The 19,532-nt window shown below is 42.4% G+C and overlaps 1 protein-coding gene across 1 annotated transcript; it reads right to left on the reverse strand.

The window, feature by feature from the left end:
• Window positions 1–1,209: 1,209 nt before the first annotated feature.
• Window positions 1,210–6,311, reverse strand: LOC150079628 (thiol S-methyltransferase TMT1A-like). Its single transcript, XM_090383145.1, has 2 exons — window positions 5,691–6,311; window positions 1,210–1,443 (listed from the first exon to the last, which is right to left on the reverse strand). The coding sequence occupies exons 1-2, from the start codon at window positions 6,309–6,311 to the stop codon at window positions 1,210–1,212; spliced, it is 855 nt and encodes a 284-aa protein (XP_090239271.1).
• Between the last annotated feature and the right edge of the window lie 13,221 nt (window positions 6,312–19,532).

Below are 19,532 nucleotides of genomic sequence, written 5' to 3' on the forward strand. Positions count from 1 at the left end.
TGTTAGCCCACTTTAGGAGCCAGAATTCTGTGGCAAAGAATGGTTTCTTTATTGATGGTGCCGCTGACGCCCAAATTTCAGCAGCATAGAGTAAAGGCGGAAAGATAACTGTTCTTATGTACCTCACGGTTATCTTTTTATCTGTGATATGAAGGAGATGTTGTTTTGCTATCCACCGGAGTCTTGAAGCACGTGTGAGGAGCATGTCCATGTGGGCGTTGAATCGAAGTTTTCTTCCAACCCGCACTGAACAGGGCGGGTTGGTAGAATGTAAAGCATATAAAAAAGTTTACTTTTTTATATGCTTGCATGTACACTAATGCTAGGAGCATAGTAAATAAATTTGATGAATTTGCAGTACTGATTAAATCATCAGACAGGACAGGAGAGGTGGAGGGGTTATGCTTTTAGTTAAGAAATTTAAATCTAAGAGAGTGCACCCAGTTGACTTGGGTTATGAATGCAATGTTGAGTCAGTTTGGTGTGATATAAGCACTGAGAAAACAAAATGAAGAGTAGAGTTTGTTACATGCCTAATGACTCCGATGAGAGTGGGCAAGCAAATCAGAATGTCTTATAATGGGGGATTTTAACTTTCCAGATGTTGACTGAAATTTGTGAATTGGTCACTCACACACTAACAAGATTTTTGTGTTTTTCTTGGATGACTGTTTTCTACATCAGCATGTTAGAGAGGCAAGAAGAGGAAGCAATACACTTGATGTGGTTATCAGTAGTGATTCTTCGTGCATTAAGAATCTGCAATTAAAAGACTCACTGGGCGGCAGCGATCACAGTGTACTCGTGTGTAATTTAATTAAAGACAGAAATAGTGTCAAGAAAAAAGTGAAAGGCTTTTGTTTTCTAAGGATAACTACAGGGGTCTCTGATTTTTAAATACTATGCAGACGGACCAACTGATGATGCTACCAATATCAAATTCTGAATGGGAAGTAATCAAAGAAGCTACTACACTTTTCCCACCAACTGAGAAATAATTTTCGAGGCTTAGATCTAAATGGATGAGAGATAACTATTGAGACACGTTGCAGAGAAGAAAAGCGCATGGGATGCATATAAATTGTCAGCTGATCCAGAAGACTGTTGTAGATAACAGACTGTTAAATTAATCTGTAATGCACGTTAAATTAGTCATGATAAATAAACTTCAATTCAAAATTTATTCAATGAAATACATAATAGTGTCAACTATTTGGTTGCAATGCCTATAATATTATACCTAATATACAAATTGGTGATGGAGCTCTCTATAGTTTGACAATTCACATGAGAAAATCCAGCTTTTTCCACGATAGATTTAATATTCCTGAAGTGACAGGTAGCAGTTAAAAGAGTCCAGATGGGCTCTATCATTCGCTGTATAAACAACCCCCATGAGTTCTCTGGCCAGGTGACGTGGTCCATGAAAATATACTTTCCTCCCTAACATTGAAGAAAAAAAAGAAGTTTAAAATCATCTGCATTTAACATCATCTTATAAATTGTTAATAAATCTTAATAAAGCCTTATTGCACTAAAATAATATGACCCTTCAAGTACAATACAATACATTACAATAATACGACACTTCAAAACCCTTCACGGCTGGCGCCTCCGTAGCCAGGTGGGCAGGAGCAGCAGTGTGTAGCACACGCTTCTTGATTAGACCCAGATTCGAGCCGGTGTCCACCAAATACGAAGGATGCGAAAGGTCAGGGAATGACCACCGGAGCAATATGGCTTTAGTTGCTAATACTCCTAAATACCACATAACAAACAACCTTCACGGCTCGGGGTTTTATATCGAGAAAGCTGAACTTAAGCAAGAGGGCTCACATCGAATTTCTGCATCTCTAGACTTGTAAATCCTCTGCTTCATAATATTATGCTTTAAATGGCATCTTTTCTGTACTTTTTGTTACATATAAATTGATAGAGATCTTCTTCCAGGTTCTGGACAGTCTGAAACATGGTAGTAGGGACGAAGTGGCCATATAGGCTCCACCTATATTGGCCGCTTCGTCCATATAGGCTTCACAGTTTCTGCAGAGAGAGAGAGAGAAAGGCGTCTTCATTTTGTTGTAGAGAGAGTCGGACATTCCGTTTAAGATGTCTGAAGCGTGGTAAAAAAGCGGCAAGTGTCCTGGCAGGTATCACAGTTGGTAGAATCGCTGTCCTCACGAAACCGGGTCAAAAAGGCCCCAGTTCGAATCCCACCGATGACATGAGAAATTTCTATGGGTCTTTTTCACAACGTGGCTGATTAGTAGGTCCCGAGCTAGTTAGCATGGTTTTTAATTCCGGAAACTCAGGTTTATCTACCAACAAACAGAAACCGACCACAGAACACACGCAATTTACATCATCAGTTGTCTCTTACTTACTGCAAATAACGAATGCCTGTCAAATCACCTATGTATCCAATCAATCACACTTATCACCTTACATCATCAGTACTTAATACAAATCTTATTTCTATCAATTCACCTATGTATTCGACACATATGAAATCAATTACTATTATCATCGCCTTATATCAGTAATACTTACTGCAAATCACTTATTTCTATCTTAGTTACTTCTACTTCAACCAGCAATTCATGACTCACTCCCCTTGTCTCCTCTGAACATTTTTTTTTCTATTTCAGAAGTTTGGCACGCCTCACAGGACTTTCATTCAAAACGCAATACTATGCTTAATTTTTTTATTCCTTCCTATTTGCTAAAAACAATGACCACAACCGTCTCCCTCGTGCAGAAATCTCAACCCTTCTCTTGCAATTTTCTTGTTTATTTCACACGGCAGCATTATAATCCTTTTATGTATGCCACCCCTTCAAAAATAGGTATTTTCTTGTTTACACTTTCCTCGCTAAATGTCGCCAACTTACCTAAATTCCGCCAGAGTGGCTCGGACTTTTTCGATGCAACCGCCAGCCTGTTGTGGCTTATGTCTAGATGACGCTTAGATGAAACGCTTCTTAATTACTTGCCTTTCTCTGTCATATTATCTATGCTCCTAGTGAACCCTTTTTCGCCTTTTCGCAAATTTGACTCCTTTCTTCCCTAGTACCGGCCACTATTTTGTTTACTCTCAGTTCACCCTCTTTGCCCTACCTCTTGTTATTCTTGTCTCCATTTAACAGCTCACAATCGTGTCTTTTTCACCCTCCAAGGCCCTGGAAAATAAAATTATACTAAAATATTTCGAAATGATAATTCCTTTTCGAGAAGGAGAAATGCGTTTCAATAAACGTGACCATTTAAGGGATTGTACCCTGATGAAATCGACTTCATCCTCACTAACAGAAGATGTATTGTGAGTGATGTTACAGTCCTGAATAAGGTAAATGTTGGAAGTGATCACAGAATGGTAAGATGTACACTTGATATAGATGTAGGAAAGGAAAGGAAAAAACTGACTCGAGAAAATAATACAAAGGTCTTTGAGATAACAGAAGAGGAGAAAAAGCAGTATGTACTGGAACTTAAGAACAAGTTTGAGCTTCTGCAGACTGCTCAGGACCAAGATATCGACGAGGAATATTACAACTTTCTGAAAGTGATAAAGCCCAAGAAACTTATAGGGAAAAAGAAATCCAAAGAATAAAAAATTAGTCAAGAAACACTTGTCATGATGAACCGAAGGCGAGAAATGAAGAGCAAGATAAACACTGACAAGGAGAAAATTGAGTATACTGAGTTATGCAAAGCCATTAGAAAGAGACTCAGAGAGGACATAAGAAGATTTAACACAAGAAAAGTAGAACAAGCATTAAGGGAAAACAAAGGATTTAAATCAGCAGCGATGAGCAGTAATACAAAAAGACAAATGATACTGAAACTGAAGAATAGCGACGGTGTACTTATAAATAGGAAAGAAGGCAAAATTCAAATAGCAGAAGACTATTATAGAGAATTATGCAAGGAGCCAGGGAATGATGCCAGCAGTGGGGAAGATAGATTGGAAAGTAGCAACACATACGACATACCCGATATTCTTCCTGATGAGGTAGAACATGCATTGAAGAAAATTGAGAATCAGAAAGCCCCGGGGGAAGATGAAGTTACTGTAGAGTTTTTAAAATTGGGAGGAAGAGACATAACACAAAAACTGACAAGGCTCTTCACAAAGTGCATTAGAAAAGGTGTGACGCCTAAGCAGTGGAATAATGCAATCATAGTTTTGCTGTATAAGAAAAGAGATAAATCAGAAATTGGAAATTATAGACCAATTAGCTTGTTGTCCCACATCTACAAGTTGTTCACAAGGGTCATTACTAACAGATTAGAAAGAATACTTGATGAGAATCAACCGAAAGAGCAAGCTGGTATTAGGATAGGATTCTCAACTATGGATCACCTTCACGTAATATCGCAGCTAATGGAGAAAGCAAATGAATATAAAACACTATTAAGCCTGGCATTTGTGGATTATGAAAAAGCATTTGGCTCTAGACAGCATAAGGCAATGTTTCGGGTACTGGAAAGACAAGGCATAGATACCCCATATATTATGATTTTGAAGAAAATATATGAGACTGCTACCTCCTTTATTAGACTATACAAAGAGAGTAGGAAATTTAAAATTGAGAAAGGAGTTCGACAAGGAGACAGAATATCTCCGAAGTTGTTTACTGCAGCCCTTGAGGAAGTTCTCAGAAGATTAAACTGGTCGCAGAAAGGAGTCAATGTGAACGGAGAGTACCTAAACCATTTACGATTTGCAGATGACATTGTGGTCATAAGCCACGATCCCAAAGAATTAGAGGAAAATTTGAATCAGTAAGGCAGAGTTAGTAAGGATTTTGAACTAAAGATGAATATGGCTAAAACAAAAGTAATGATGAACAAGTATGCCACAGAAAGGGAAATAATGATTGAAGGAGCAGTAACTGAAAAGGTGGAGTCATATACTTATCTGGGACAAGTAATTAGCTGTAATAATGATAAATGGCTGGAAGTCAAGAGAAGAATAAATTTTGTATGGATAGCATTCAGGAAATATAGTCACATACTGAAGAGCAATATCCCAGTTTGTCTGAAACGTAAAATAATGAACCAATGTATACTCCCAACCATGACTTATGGAAGTGAAACTTGGGCACTCACCAAAAGAATGGAAAAGAAACTGAGAACTACACAGCAAAGAATGGAACGAATTATATTGGGAATCAGACTGTTAGATAAGAAGAGAAACACATGGATTAGGCAGCAAACTCAAGTAAAGGGCATTCTTATCAAAACTAAAGAACTAAAATTGTCTTGGGCAGGGCACGTAGCTCGAAGACATGATGACAGATGGACTAAGAAAATTACAGAATGGTATCCAAGAGGAGCTAGACGAAAACCTGGAAGACAAAGACGGAGATGGATAGATGAAATTCATGAGTTTGTGGGTAGTAAATGGATGGCCAGTGCTCAAAACAGAAGGAACTGGAAAGTTGCTGGAGAGGCCTTCATCCTGCAGTGGATTGAAAATGGCTGATGATGATGATGATGATGACCCTGACGTAAACCGGTGACTACCTGTATTTATTATTATGGTTTTTTAACAAGATATTTCTCTAAGATCTTGTAAATGAAATTCGAAAAATGCGTTATAAACTTTTCAATATGTTATTATATTTTCCCCAAATTGAATAATTAGACAGAGCTAAACAAAAAAAAAATCTTATATTTGTCCTTACCGGAACTAAGACTCTTCTGATTTCCTTTAGACATTGACGAACATCCCTAACAGAGCACATGACATAAGTCGCCACCAAAACATCAACAGTGTCATCTGGAATTTCGGACATGTCTTCAGCAGCGGCAATTACAACTTTGTCCAGTTGAAGGTGTGGAAAGGAGTTCATGGTCTGGCGAAAATACTTCTCGAAATATGGATTCACGTCCAGCGCAGTTAGCTGTGAATTCTCTGGATAAAATTGCAGATTGGCTCCATTTCCGATGCCAATTTCTACTATTTTCAGAGAACGACCATCCTTTTTGGCTATAGAATCTAGATCACACATGCTAAACAGTTGTTTTCGGATAGGAATGATCTGTTTGTTATACAAGGGCAGAAGTATTTTGGAATATAAAGCTGCAAACGAGTGTCGTTTAAGTGACTCAAAGCATATTAACAACAGCATGAAAGGTGATAGAATGGTAAGGGATACAATCCAAACCGCGGTATTAAGTAAGAAATATAAAAGAAATTCTATTTTTATCCCGAATTTCTTTGTCGGAGCGAAAGTCACTATCACGAAGCCAAAAGGTAACAAAAGAGTCAAACTTGCCGACCAAATAAGGAACAGATACTCCATTGAGGACAATAGAATAAGTCTACGTGCAGAATGAATCGATATGTGTGGTTACGCAAAACGGATTCTGCTATATATAATAAGGAAAGTAAGACAGTGGAAATGGAGCCAATCATAACACAGATGAGCTTCAGCCCCTGACAACGTTGGGAGATGACGTATTATCACGTCAGCATTCATGGAAAAACTGGTTGGATGGTTATTTTAATAATTATTATAATAGTCATTGAAGATTTAATGACAGAATTTAATAATGATCAAAGAAAGTAACTGAAAAATGCTACCTCTATCAACATTCTCTCACTGTTGGTGTCGTGGTTTTCCTTGTAGGCCGAACCGCAGTTTCCTTGAATAACCGGCATATTGCGTGGAATTCCACGCAATATTTAAATTTAAATTTGAATTTAAAATTACAACTGGTTGCATAAACAACAGAATTGGAGGAAAAAGTTGTAAAAATAATTTAATAAGAGAATTTTACCTCAATGTAGTACGTCGAACACTTCCGTATGATACTCCCCAGAAATTAAAAGAAATTACCCTAAGGTAAGATTTTCGAAAAAATCGAAAATCTTACATTAGAGTAATAAATAATTGAAAATCAATACAACACAACTAAAAATCAATTTAACGCAGTTAAAAATAAGAAAATTAATTAAAAGAATTTAATGAAAAAATTGCAAAACGCTTTTCGACCGCATGTCGTGATCACAGGAACCAAAATTACCGAATAGGGGTGAGCGTGAAACTTAAATAGGGATTATTTGTCTTTGCGCATGCGCGTACGATACCAAGGACCTTGTTCTCTTCTGAAATTCACAACATATCGTGTGATAATGATGAAATAAATCCTAACGTGACAAAGCAATACTGATTTATTCCTGGCAAATCCACTATCGAAGCAATACAGAAACTCCTCTCTATAGCCACCCAGTGTCAAAGGAAATAGTTTCTCGTCATCGCAATGGATTTCGCCGGGGCGTTCGACACCCTCTGGTGGCCGAGCGTCTTGGCGAGACTCAGAGCTGCCAACTTTCCATTGAATCTTTATAATTGCGTGAAGGATTACCTGGCTGATAGAGCAGTGCAAGTTACCACACTATATAAATGCCGATTAATACCTGCACTTGTACGCCATAGCAGGGCCGGCCGTTACGACCGGACACGTTATTTCGCGCTCCTGAATTTGTGTGGAAATGAAGTGTTTAAAATGTTAAATCAGTCTAAAAAAGTGTTCCACCTGAAAGAGCTTATCTGGAGGATTCCGTAGGTGAGATTAGTTTTAATATCTATTGGGAATTTAGTAAATTACCAGCGTTTCTATCTGTGTCCTTTGTTGTCAGACTACAATGGTCACCATGTGGCTGGCAGAAGGGCCATAGAGAGGCACTGATGTAAAGCAGAAGCCACGTTGGTAGTTTACACTTGACTGGGGAGTTGCCCAAACTGTGTTTAAAACTGAGCTGAAGGACCGCTCCACCAAACTGTACCGTAAACCGCCGAATTTTGTAAAATCGTGTGCTTCGAACATGTACTTAGTGTAGAGAACTATTTTTTACTGCGCCGTGCTACACTGGGACGGCCTGCGACGACACACATTCTGCTTCACCCATTGTTCTTGAACTGGAGGGTGTGACTACAGTGATCTGCATTATTGAGTGGGGAGGGTGACCCCCATGTGTGTAAATGCTTAAGCCTCTATTAGCGAGAGCTCCTGGTTGCCATCTACAGCCTTCGGCAGTAGCTTCGTCATCGCCACAAAAAGCAGCGACCACCTGCTTTTCACAGCATTAACTTTCCCACTATACTTGGGTGAAACCCCCCCCCAATCATTGATGGGGAATCAAAAGTTTAGATTGACCACTGCTAGGCCCGAAATTGTGCCACGGACTTACGATCGGCAACATTTGTAAACATTCCTAGCCGGTTCTTGAGTGTGTGGATCCTACCTCGATAATCCGGATTAGTCTCGATAAACCGTACCTGAGACAAAATGATTAGCCATAGTCACAAATTGACTGAACTTCAGCCAGAAGATGAACACCAACGAAGAAGGCAACAACCTATCCTAGAGCAAAATGATGATTTGCAAATTATAGAGAAGAATGACCACGGCGATGGAGCACAGCCACAACAAACTTCAAAAAAGAAATACAAGAAATATGTCGCCCCGAGTACGGGAATGGAGACAAGATCGCAAAGTGAATCGAAAGACCAGCAAAACAATGAGGACCCCCAACCAGAGAACAGCGAAGAATTAAGTAAGCAGCCCCAGCCTACCATAGACCCCAGATTGCCGGATGGAACGGTACTGGACCAGGTTTTGGCCCTCCGGGTGGAGCTTGAAAACAAACTGAAAGACTCCGCAAGTAGAATCTCAGCTGCCCTTAGGGCTGATATTGTAGGAATATGGACCAAGCTGGAGACGGTCTTCCACAAGGTTCGCAGTGAGGCAGAAAGAAATGCAGCCAAACTGGAGGCCTACCAGGAATGTAGGGTCACACAGCAAATGCAACAGCGCATACCTACCTATGCAAGTGCACTGAGTAATCCACCAACTGTGACACAGATGCCAAGAAACGAACAGCCAAAGAAAAAGACACTCCTCCCAACGCCAAACCTGATAATACTAAGGCCCAAAAATGCCGAGGAAATAACAACAAGTGAAGAAATTAAGGCAAAACTAATAAGCACCATGAAGGAAGACCTCAAACAAACCCAAATCAGAGGAATACGCAAGATGAGGAGCATAGGACTGGTAATAGAAACCGAGACAAAGAAAGAGATGCTAGGAATAATACAAAACCCGAAAATAGCCACTTTGGGTCTAACAGCTGAACCACCCAAAAGAAAAGGGCCAGCCATAATAATATACGACGTAGATAAAGACATCACACCGAACCAATTAGCGTACGAACTCTACCATAGAAACCTACAGGGTAAAATCCCTAACAAAAATCCACAAGAGATAGCAATGCCCAAATACTCCATTAAAGCGAGGGATGGAATAAACAAAAACTGGGTAGTAGAACTAACCCCGGAAGCCTGGCAAACCCTGAAGAACCAAACAAGGGTGTTTATAGAATGGGGCTGCTACCGATATCACGAACGTGTGGTCGTTCCGAAGTGCTACCGCTGCTGCAAGTTCGGTCACACCACGCATACGTGTGCACAAACCACCCCAACATGCGGCCACTGCTCAGAAAAAGGCCATGAATATAATGCCTGTCCCCACAAAGGTGTGGGACCTACCTGCGTAAACTGTAAAAACTTAAAGCTAGAGTACAAGCATTCACTGAGAGACCCCATGTGTCCCACATACCAACGAGCCAAGAGTTTATACCAAAGTAGGATTAACTATGGGGACGAAAATTAAAGCTTACAACACAAATATACTAAAAATAATTCAAATAAATGCGCAGAGGGCTAGAGCAGTAGCCGACCAGATCCGAGTTAAAGCTGAAGAGGAAAACGTCGATGTCATCATATTACAGGAGCCATACTCGCATGGGAAACGGGTTGTAGGCTACCCGCTCACCTACAAAGTGATACACACAGTTGAAGACACCCCATGGGCTGCTGTCCTGGTAAGGAACAGCAATATCACAGTGACTAAAATCACGCAGTTCTGCACGGAGTGGGCCGCCTGTGCCCAGCTAAATACAGCTTTAGGGAACCTGTACGTTGTGGCACTCTATTGTAGACCAGGACAACAGATAGATTTTGCAATCGAATATCTTCAATGCCTGCAGGACATCCTACCAAACCAAAAAATCATCATAGGAGCTGACGTGAACTGTCGATCCCCGACATGGCACAGTACTACCCCTGGCAGGCGTGGAACCCAAAATGGTCAACTCCTTGAGGATTACTTGGCAGGATCACAACTGACAGTGCTAAATCAACCTCACCACTTGCCAACCTTTTGCAACACCCTCTGGGAGGCTACGATCGATGTATCCCTAGCTACTAGGAACTTGGAGGGATTTGTGACTGACTGGAAGGTGGAGGAGGCATGGACTACCTCAGACCACCGAGCAATCACCTTTAAAATAATCAGACAACTGACAACAGTAACACGAACAAACCAACAGAAAAACAGATATGCAGTTGCCAAAGCAGACTGGATGTCATTCAAAAACCTGCTCATCACAGCCATAGAAAGCAACCCAGCCAGTATAAACCCACAAAATGACCCGGATGACCTTCTGAGGGGGACTACAGACCTAATACAAACCATTAGCGATCGAACAATCAAAAGAAAAAACCCAAAACCTGGTGCTGTTCCTTGGTGGACCCCAGAAATAGCCGTGCTTCGACGCCAGATGCAAAAAGCTAGGAAAGATTTCCAGAGAGCCCGTAGGACTTGGCCTGCACATGAAGTGGAGGCTTTAAGACAGCGCTATCGAGAAGTCAGAAATCAGTATACGGACGCGATACAGAAAAGCAAGAAGCGTTCCTGGGAGCGTCTAGTATCCACGACAGGAAGAACTGACCCCTGGGGTGTAGTTTACAAGGTGACTACAAACAAACTGCCCAGGGGGGAGGTGATCAGCACCACCAGGACCTCGCAAGGAGACTATACAACCACTTGGGAGCAATCAATGGGTAATATACTCGACACAATTTTCAAGGAACCCGCCACCCTAACTCTGCAAGAACAACATAAGATTTGCGAAGAAAATGAAAAATATATCACCCCTGCGCTCGAGCCCCCCTTCACCCATGAGGAACTCGGCGCGGCTGCTACCAGGATCAAAAACCGCAAATGCCCGGGACTTGATATGATCGAACCGGAGATACTGAAAAAAATAGTAGAAATTGCTCCGCAAATCCTACTCACCCTCTACAACAGATGTTTGGAAACAGGGAAATTCCCTGCAGCATGGAAAACTGCAAACACCAAGCTAATTCTGAAAAATCCTACTAAGAACCCAGAATATCCATCATCATACAGACCCATCGCTCTGCTCTCAGTAGTCAGTAAATTGTACGAGAGGCTACTCCACATGCGGATACAGAACCACTACGAAAGGGCAGGCCTGGCAGCTAAAAATCAGTTTGGCTTTAAGCCAGGATCCTCTACGGTGGATGCCCTTGGAGATCTGCTTAGGAAAGCACAAGAGTGCAGGAAAAAATATCTATTGGTCATTTCAGTCGATTTTGCCGGGGCGTTCGACTCACTTTGGTGGCCGAGCGTCCTGAACAGACTGAGAGAAGCTGCAGTACCAATCAACTTATACAAAGCAATGGAAGACTACCTTTCAGGCAGAAGAGTGGAAATAAATACAAATTATCAAAAAATCACAAGAAACATACATAGGGGATGTCCGCAGGGGTCTGTCTTGGGTCCTCTCATTTGGAACATGGTCTTGGACGATTTCCTGTGCCAGGACTTGGGGCTGGCTGAGGCCCAGGCCTTTGCGGACGATCTCATTGTTACTATTGAGGCAGATTCCACAGTCCAACTGGAAAACATCGGCAATCAGGCAATGCAGAAATTACAATACTGGGCCACAAAAAACCAGCTAAAAATTGCACCGACGAAAACCATATCCATCTTGCTGAAAGGAACTCTTCAGGTACAGCGTCCGCCCCAAATAAAAATAAATGGCCTGACCATCAAACTCACCAAGCAAATGAAGTACTTAGGAGTTATCTTAGATAATAACCTATCCTTCATACCTCACCTGAAACACATAAGAATGAAAATAAGAAGATACTCAGCCCTAGTGGCTAGGATTACGAGGAAGGATTGGGGACTGAAAAAAACGAACCCTATTGCTATATTATAAGTTAACCTTCATCCCAGCAATAATCTACGCAGCTGCAGTATGGTACACCAAAACATCACTGGTAACCAACAAGAAAATCCTGGATATGACACATAGGACCATCCTATTGACAACCACACGAGCTTGCCGCACGGTAAGCACACCTGCACTGCAGGTGCTTGCTGGCGCGCTACCCCTGGATTTAGAAGCTGTGAAAGCAGGACTGCTCTACTTGCACTCAAAGGGAGTGGCCGCAAATCATCAGGACTTCACAATCAACCCAGCAAGCAGTCAAAAAACGGAAAGAGCCCGACTACAGACCTACCTCCTTCAGGAGTGGCAGCAAAGATGGACAGAGACGACAAAGGGCGAGATCACTCGTAAATTCTTTCCAGAACTGAACAAAATATACCCAAGGCAACCGGGTTGGTTCTTCCCGGGCTTGCACCTGACCTCGTTACTCACAGGACATGGACCCTTCAACCAGAAACTGTTCAGCTTCTGCCTCGTCGATGACCCAAATTGCACGTGCGGGGAGGTCGAAAGCTGGGACCACCTGCTTTACGACTGCCCACAATACGAAGACCTCAGATGCACCCTCATCACGAAAATCCATTACCTCCCCAAAGGACTTGAACATCACTTCATTGACACGGAAGAGGAGTACCGAGCGTTCTCCCAGTATGCACAGGACCTCTTCACAAGGAGAAGGGTGTTAATTGCCATACATCGAGACTGATAGTACAGTAACATAAATCGCATAAGACAGAGACAATTCCTGGAAAAGAAAACTGTGGAAGAAAAGAAAATGAATGGAAAAGAAAGGAATAAAGAAAAGAAGGAAAAAAAGAAGAAGAAAAGAGAATCAACGGAGGAGAAAAAAAAAAAAAAAAAAAAAGGGGGACAGGGATTGCCTCATGAGTGTCCCAATCTGAATCAAGTGGACAAGAATAGAGACAACAAACAACAAACTGCAGCTTAGCTCCCAAAGCCTCACGGCAGCCTGAAGAGGGCACCCTAGCCCCCTTCACCTTTAAACCCTACTCCCCTGGGGAGACGATTCTCTCGTCGCCCCCCCTCATTTCCACTCTGGTGGGGCATGGGCATGCCACACTAAACTTGGGGCTGTCTTCCCTATTGGCTCCATATTTCTGTCTTTCTCCCCCCAGTCTTCAGCCTTCCCCCCCTCTCTATCTTCACGCTAGCGAAGTCCCACACACCTAAATTTAAATACATCCAAAATATCTTCACCCACGTTCTGGCCCAACTCAAGCGACGTCAACCCCACGATTGACGTTGGTATGTGTATGCACGTTGTGTGTACATATGTGCATGTGTGTATATATGTACTTGTATGTACACATATATGCACCCAACTCAAGTGACGTCAACCCCACGATTAACGTTGGCACATGTATGCACGTTGTGTGTGCATATATGTGCTTGTATACATGCATATATGCATGCAATATAAATACATTTTTTTTTTTTTTCTTATCATTTTATTTATTTATCCTTTTATTATTATTTTATTTCTTTATTTATTTTATTTTTTATTTTTATTTTATTTTATTTATTTATTTATTTTTTTTTATTATTTTTTTTTTATTATTTTTTTTTTATTATTTTATTTTATTTTATTTATTTATTTATTTATTTATTTATTTATTTATTTTTTTTTTTTTTTAAGGTCCTAGCCACTGAAATCTCAGGAAATTAGGTGGCAGGACCTGCCAGAGTAACTTAAGTCTACTGGGTTCCTGGTCTGCCTCCACGGGGCAAAGGTGGGGCAACGTTGGGCCTCAGCAGGGGTCCAGCGGCTAAACGACCAGATGAACAACGGTACACGGCACTACACATATACAATATCCATACACTTTTAAATCTCTGGCATTTCCAGTGAACTGGTACACCCACAATGAAAACTACGCGGAGATGGGGGAAACCCCTGGTGCCGTCTGACACTAAATACACCTTACACCTTACACCTTACTATATAAATGCCGGTGCCCCACTGACTTATAATGGGGTCGCCTCCTCTATCGACCCCATTTCTTCTGTCTTTCTCCCCCCAGTCTTCAGTCTCCTCTCCCTCTCTACCTGCTCGCCAGCGTATATCCCACAGATCAAAATTTAATAGCTCCAAATTAAGTTCGCTCACATTTCGGTCTTTCAATCTAGCGTTCAACCCACGCAAACGTTTTTTTTTTTTTTTTTTTTTTTTTTTTTTAAGGTCCTTGCCACTGAAATCTCAGGAAACTAGGTGGCAGGGCCTGCCAGAGTAAATAACTGTAATACTAGTGTACCTGGTCTGCCTCCACGGGGCGAAGTGTGGGCAACGTCGGGCCTCAGCTGGGGTCCGGCGGCTAAATGGCCAGAAGAACAACGGTACACAACATCACACACCTCAAGATCCATATACTTTTAAATCTCTGGCCTTTACAGTGAACTGTATCACACCACAATGTAAACTACGCGGAGATGGGGGAAACCCCTGGTGCCGTTTGACCCTAAACACACTTTACACTTTACACTTTACTATATAAATGCCAGAAGGAGGATCTTTTTTTTTGTCTTCGCGGCCACGCGCTAACGAGGCAATGATGATGTTTGTCCGAGTTCGCCAGCTCATTAGAAATGCCGCTAGGTGGCGAGTATGTAGTTGCGTGTTAATTTGTTCTCTTAAATTTAACTGAAATCAATTAGTTTTAACGCTGTTTAGTGATATGCTATAGCTCTGAGTGATTACTCAAGGTCATCCTTACCTGCTGAGAACATTTTCAACGTTGGATCCGAAGATGCAGTTAAGTACTTTTTGACTTATTTTTCGGATAGCAATTTGTACTGTAGTTCGTAATGGCGGACTCCATTCATTGTATTCTGAGTTAGACTTACTAGGCCAGCCAGACGACACGTGTATTTTGCCTGTCTCTTTGCTGTTGCCTACCTGTCAATGTGCGCCTTTTAGACGCGACCAAGCGCCTCCAGCTATACACCTGCTTGCACTCAGTCCTTCCAAAATAATCCGCATCCCTAGGGAACTTCTGCGACCCCTCTGTTGACTGATAATCATTGTCTCCGTTCTTAGCCACGCTGAAATATACAACCAAACAATGTCAAGTGCAAACAAGCGTATACGTGGTTACAGCAAGACTGGTATCTGTCACCTATGTAGATCCGAAAAAAACCTCGATTCAAACTCGCGTATCAAATGCATCGGGTGCAATAACCTTATTTGCCGTTCCTGCAGCAAGATTGCGCATATAAATAAACTGCCAGCAAAATCCCGGAGTTCTTTTTTAGGGGAATGCTGCAAATCCCCCCAAAAGTCGGTCACATCTCTTGAATTGCCAGAAATAGACACCTGCCAGACCTTCAGGACACTCCGAACTAAGGATCTGCCTCACGGGAACTTAGGGGAAAGTAATGACAATGAAATACTGCGTGGGGTGCCGTACAACAACAACAACATTGCGGACGGAAGTACACTAAAGGACCAGACGCCGATAAAATCAGAGAGATTTCACGAGATCATGAAAGTAGCCAGCGAGCATAATACGCCTTCCTCCTCAAAACCAATTCACGATAAAAATTATATCACCCAGATAAAATCACCGGTAAATAACAACTCCGATATTAATGACAACTACGAAGTAACCTCCATTAATCCAGTTACTTCACGATTATTAAATAACGGCAGTAGAAGGCGACACGTCAGTGACAGCCACGTGCATATGAACCAGCTTGGTAAACAAAGCCAAGCTGAAGCTGAAGCTGGCACTAAGCAAGAAGAGTACACAGTTCAGGTAAATTGTGAGCTGAAGGAGGGTCAGGAAGGCTGTGCTTCACAACATCCAAATGAAGACACCAGGCCAATGGACATCCCTCTAAACCCGACTCTGCCCGAGGGTACTGTACTAGAGAAGTCACTCGTCCTCAGAACTGCGTTGGAAGACCTATTGAAGGACCAGTGTAGTAGAGTCTCAGCTAGCCTCAGGGGACAGATTGTCACCTTATGGACCAAGCTGGAGACAATCCTAAACAAGGAACACGTGGAGCATGAAAAGATGAAAGCTAAGATGGAGGCCTACTTAGAAGAGAGAGAAAAACAAATGCCACAGCGTTCTCTCTCTTATTCAGATGCGCTGAGGACTACAATAACAACTACTGCAACTGATACAGCGGGGACAGAGCAGAATAAGAGAAAAACGCTGCTACCAACGCCAAATTTGGTCATCCTAAGACCAAGAAACCTGGAAGAAATAAAAACTAGTGATGAAATCAAAACCAAAATAATAACAAACCTAAAAGAAGACTTAAAGCAGACAAGAGTAAAGGGAATTAGGAAAATGTGAAGTGTGGGTATAGTCATAGAGACAGAGACCAAAGAAGAAGCACGGAAATTAATGGAAAACCCAAAGTTTGTAATCCTTGAACTGAGCGCGGAGCCACCCAAAAGTAGGGGCCCATCCATAGTTATTTATGATGTAAACAAAGATATTACCGAATCAAAACTGACAGAAGAAATATATCAAAGAAATTTCCAGGGGATATATTCGGAAGGGAAATCGCAACAATTAATAACTCCTAAATACGCCATCAAATCAAGGGATGGTTTCAGCAATAACTGAATAGTAGAACTAGTGCCGGAAGCCTGGCAAGTATTAAGAAATCAATCAAGGATCTACATAGACTGGGGATCCTGTCGCTTCAGGGAGCATGTGGCTGTTCCCAAGTGTTACAAATGCTGCAAGTTCGGCCACACCTGCCACACTTGCGCACAGGACGTCAAGGCATGTGGTCACTGCTCTGAAAAGGGGCATGACTACAACGCTTGCCCAAACAAGAACCAAGACCCTGTATGCGCAAACTGTAAGTCGCAGAAACTAGACCATAATCACTCCATCAGAGACCCGAAATGCTCGATCTGTCTGAAAGCCATGAGTGTCTACCAAGGAAAAATTAACTATGGGGACACGAATTAAAAACTTTAATTCCACAATGATAAAGATCTTCCAGACAAATGCACAACGGGCCAGAGCGGTGGCCGACCAAGTCAGAGTAAAAGCAGAGGAGGAAAATGCAGACATTATACTACTCCAGGAGCCATATGTACATAAAAAGCTGGTCAGGGGCTATCCACTGCACTTCAAATTTATTCAGACAGATGAGGATACCCCGTGGTATCCTCATCTGTCTGATCAGAAATCAGAACATCACGGCCACCAGGATCACGCAGTTCTGCACGACCTGGGACGCATGCGCACACCTTATCACAGCCCTGGGCGCCTTCTACGTGGTGGCGCTATACTGCCGACCAGGAGAAGAAATAACCTTCGCAATAACCCACTTACAACGACTTTTGGATACACTGCCTAACCAAAAAATTACATCGGCGCGGATGTAAACTGTCGTTGGCATAGTACTACACCAGACAGAAGAGGTACCAGAAACGGCCAACTTCTGCAGGACTTCCTCATGGGCTCACAATTTACTGTTCTAAACCAGCCACATCATCTGCCAACCTATTGTAATACCCTGTGGGAGGCCACGATCGACATCTCTCTGGCAACAAGAAATCTTGCTGGGTTCCTGACTGATTGGAGGGTCGCAGATTCGTGGACCACTTCGGACCACCGGTTCATAACCTACAAGATAACAAGAGTCCTAACAAGAACACCACTAGCCACGCAGTGGTGAACACCAACCCATATACGCTATCACCAGTGACAAACAGATACGCTATCACCAGTGCCAACTGGGAGCTCTTCAGAAACCTACTGAATGAAGCGGTGGAACACAATCCAGGAAGTTTATACCCGCAAACCGACCCCGGCGTACTGCAAGATAAGACAACTAAAATGATCACAGATACAAGCAACGAAGTTATCAAAAAGAAGAACCCGAAACCTGGAGCCAACCACTGGTGGACTCCGAAAATCAGTGCCCTCCGCAAAGTGGTAACCAAAAGAAGAAAGGAGTTTCAACGAGCGCGCAGGACGTGGCCAGAGGCCGAAGTAGAAACCCTCAGGCAACATTATAGGGAAGCCAGAAACCGATACACTGACGGCATCCGGAAAAGTAAGGAGCGAACCTGGGAACGCTTAGTGACAACAACTGGAAATGATAACCCTTGGGAACAGTCTACAGGGTTATTACCAACAAACTCCCTAGAGGGGGAGGTAGTGATTACCACACGAAACTCACAAGGTCAAATGACAACAACTTGGGAACAATCGGTGGACACCATCTTGAATGCCATATTCAAGGAACCGGCAGTCCCAACTCTACAGGAACAAAATCATCTCTGTCAAGAAAAGCTGAACTACAATACACAAATCATGGAGCCCCCCCCCCCCTTCACCATGGAGGAGCTCAGTACTGCTGCCGCCCGGATAAAAAAGAGAAAATGTCCCGACCTAGACATGATAGAACCCGAAATACTTAAAAAAGTAATAGAATATACACCACAACTTCTATTGACCCTGTTCAAAAGATGCCTAGAGGTAGGGAAATTCCCAACAAAATGGAAAACGGCCAACATCAAACTTATCATGAAGAGTCCGACTAAGCAAAACAAATCAAAACATCCTTTAGGACACACCCCAGAATGAAAATTATGTGGAGGCTACTAGCTGTCTACCAAGAAACCCAGCCTATGTACCAACAAATATAAGATCTAAGTGAAACTGACAAATATACTGAATGAAGATAGAGAACCAAAACAAAAACATTCAACTTGGACGGGACACTGTCCCACGAGTGACTCTACTACCGGACTTATGACTACACGGCGACTGATGCAGCCTCACTGCCATGTAGCCAAATGGCGATCTCTACCAGCTCCCTTGCCTGATACCTTTTTTTCCTATCCCTGGAAGGGGTGAGGAGGAGATGGTCTTCATGTTTCCTCCTCCCCTACCACCCCATATATTTCACCTGGTGAGGCATGGGCATGCCTTACTGACCATCTGGGGTTGCCTTCCCTATCGACCCCATACTTCTGTCTTTCCCCCCAGTCTTCAGTCTCTTCCCCCTACTCTGACTAATACGCCAGCGTAAACCCACATAACTAATCAAAAGTTACGATTTTTAAACTGAAAACTGAATCATATCAACCTCTCCTGGCTTTTCTAAACGTAAGTGTCTCCGTTTTTTTTTGTTTTTTTTTAAGGTCCTAGCCACCGAAATCTCAGGAAATTGGTGGCAGGACCTGCCAGAGTGTATATAAGATACTAGGTTCATGGTCTGCCTCCACGGGGCGTAAGTGGGGCACATTGGGCCCCAATTGGGGGTTTAGCGGCTAAACGACCAGAAGAACAACGGTACATGACATTAAACGATCCAAGACCCACACTTTTAAATCTCTGGCATTTACAGTTTACTGTAGCACACCACAATGTAAACTACGCCGAGATGTGGGAAACCCCTGGTGCCGCTTGACCCTAAA

The sequence above is a fragment of the Mastigoproctus giganteus genome, chromosome 10, assembly GCF_048544385.1.
Source record: "Mastigoproctus giganteus isolate SK-2022 chromosome 10, ASM4854438v1, whole genome shotgun sequence".
Lineage (NCBI taxonomy): Eukaryota > Metazoa > Arthropoda > Arachnida > Uropygi > Thelyphonidae > Mastigoproctus > Mastigoproctus giganteus.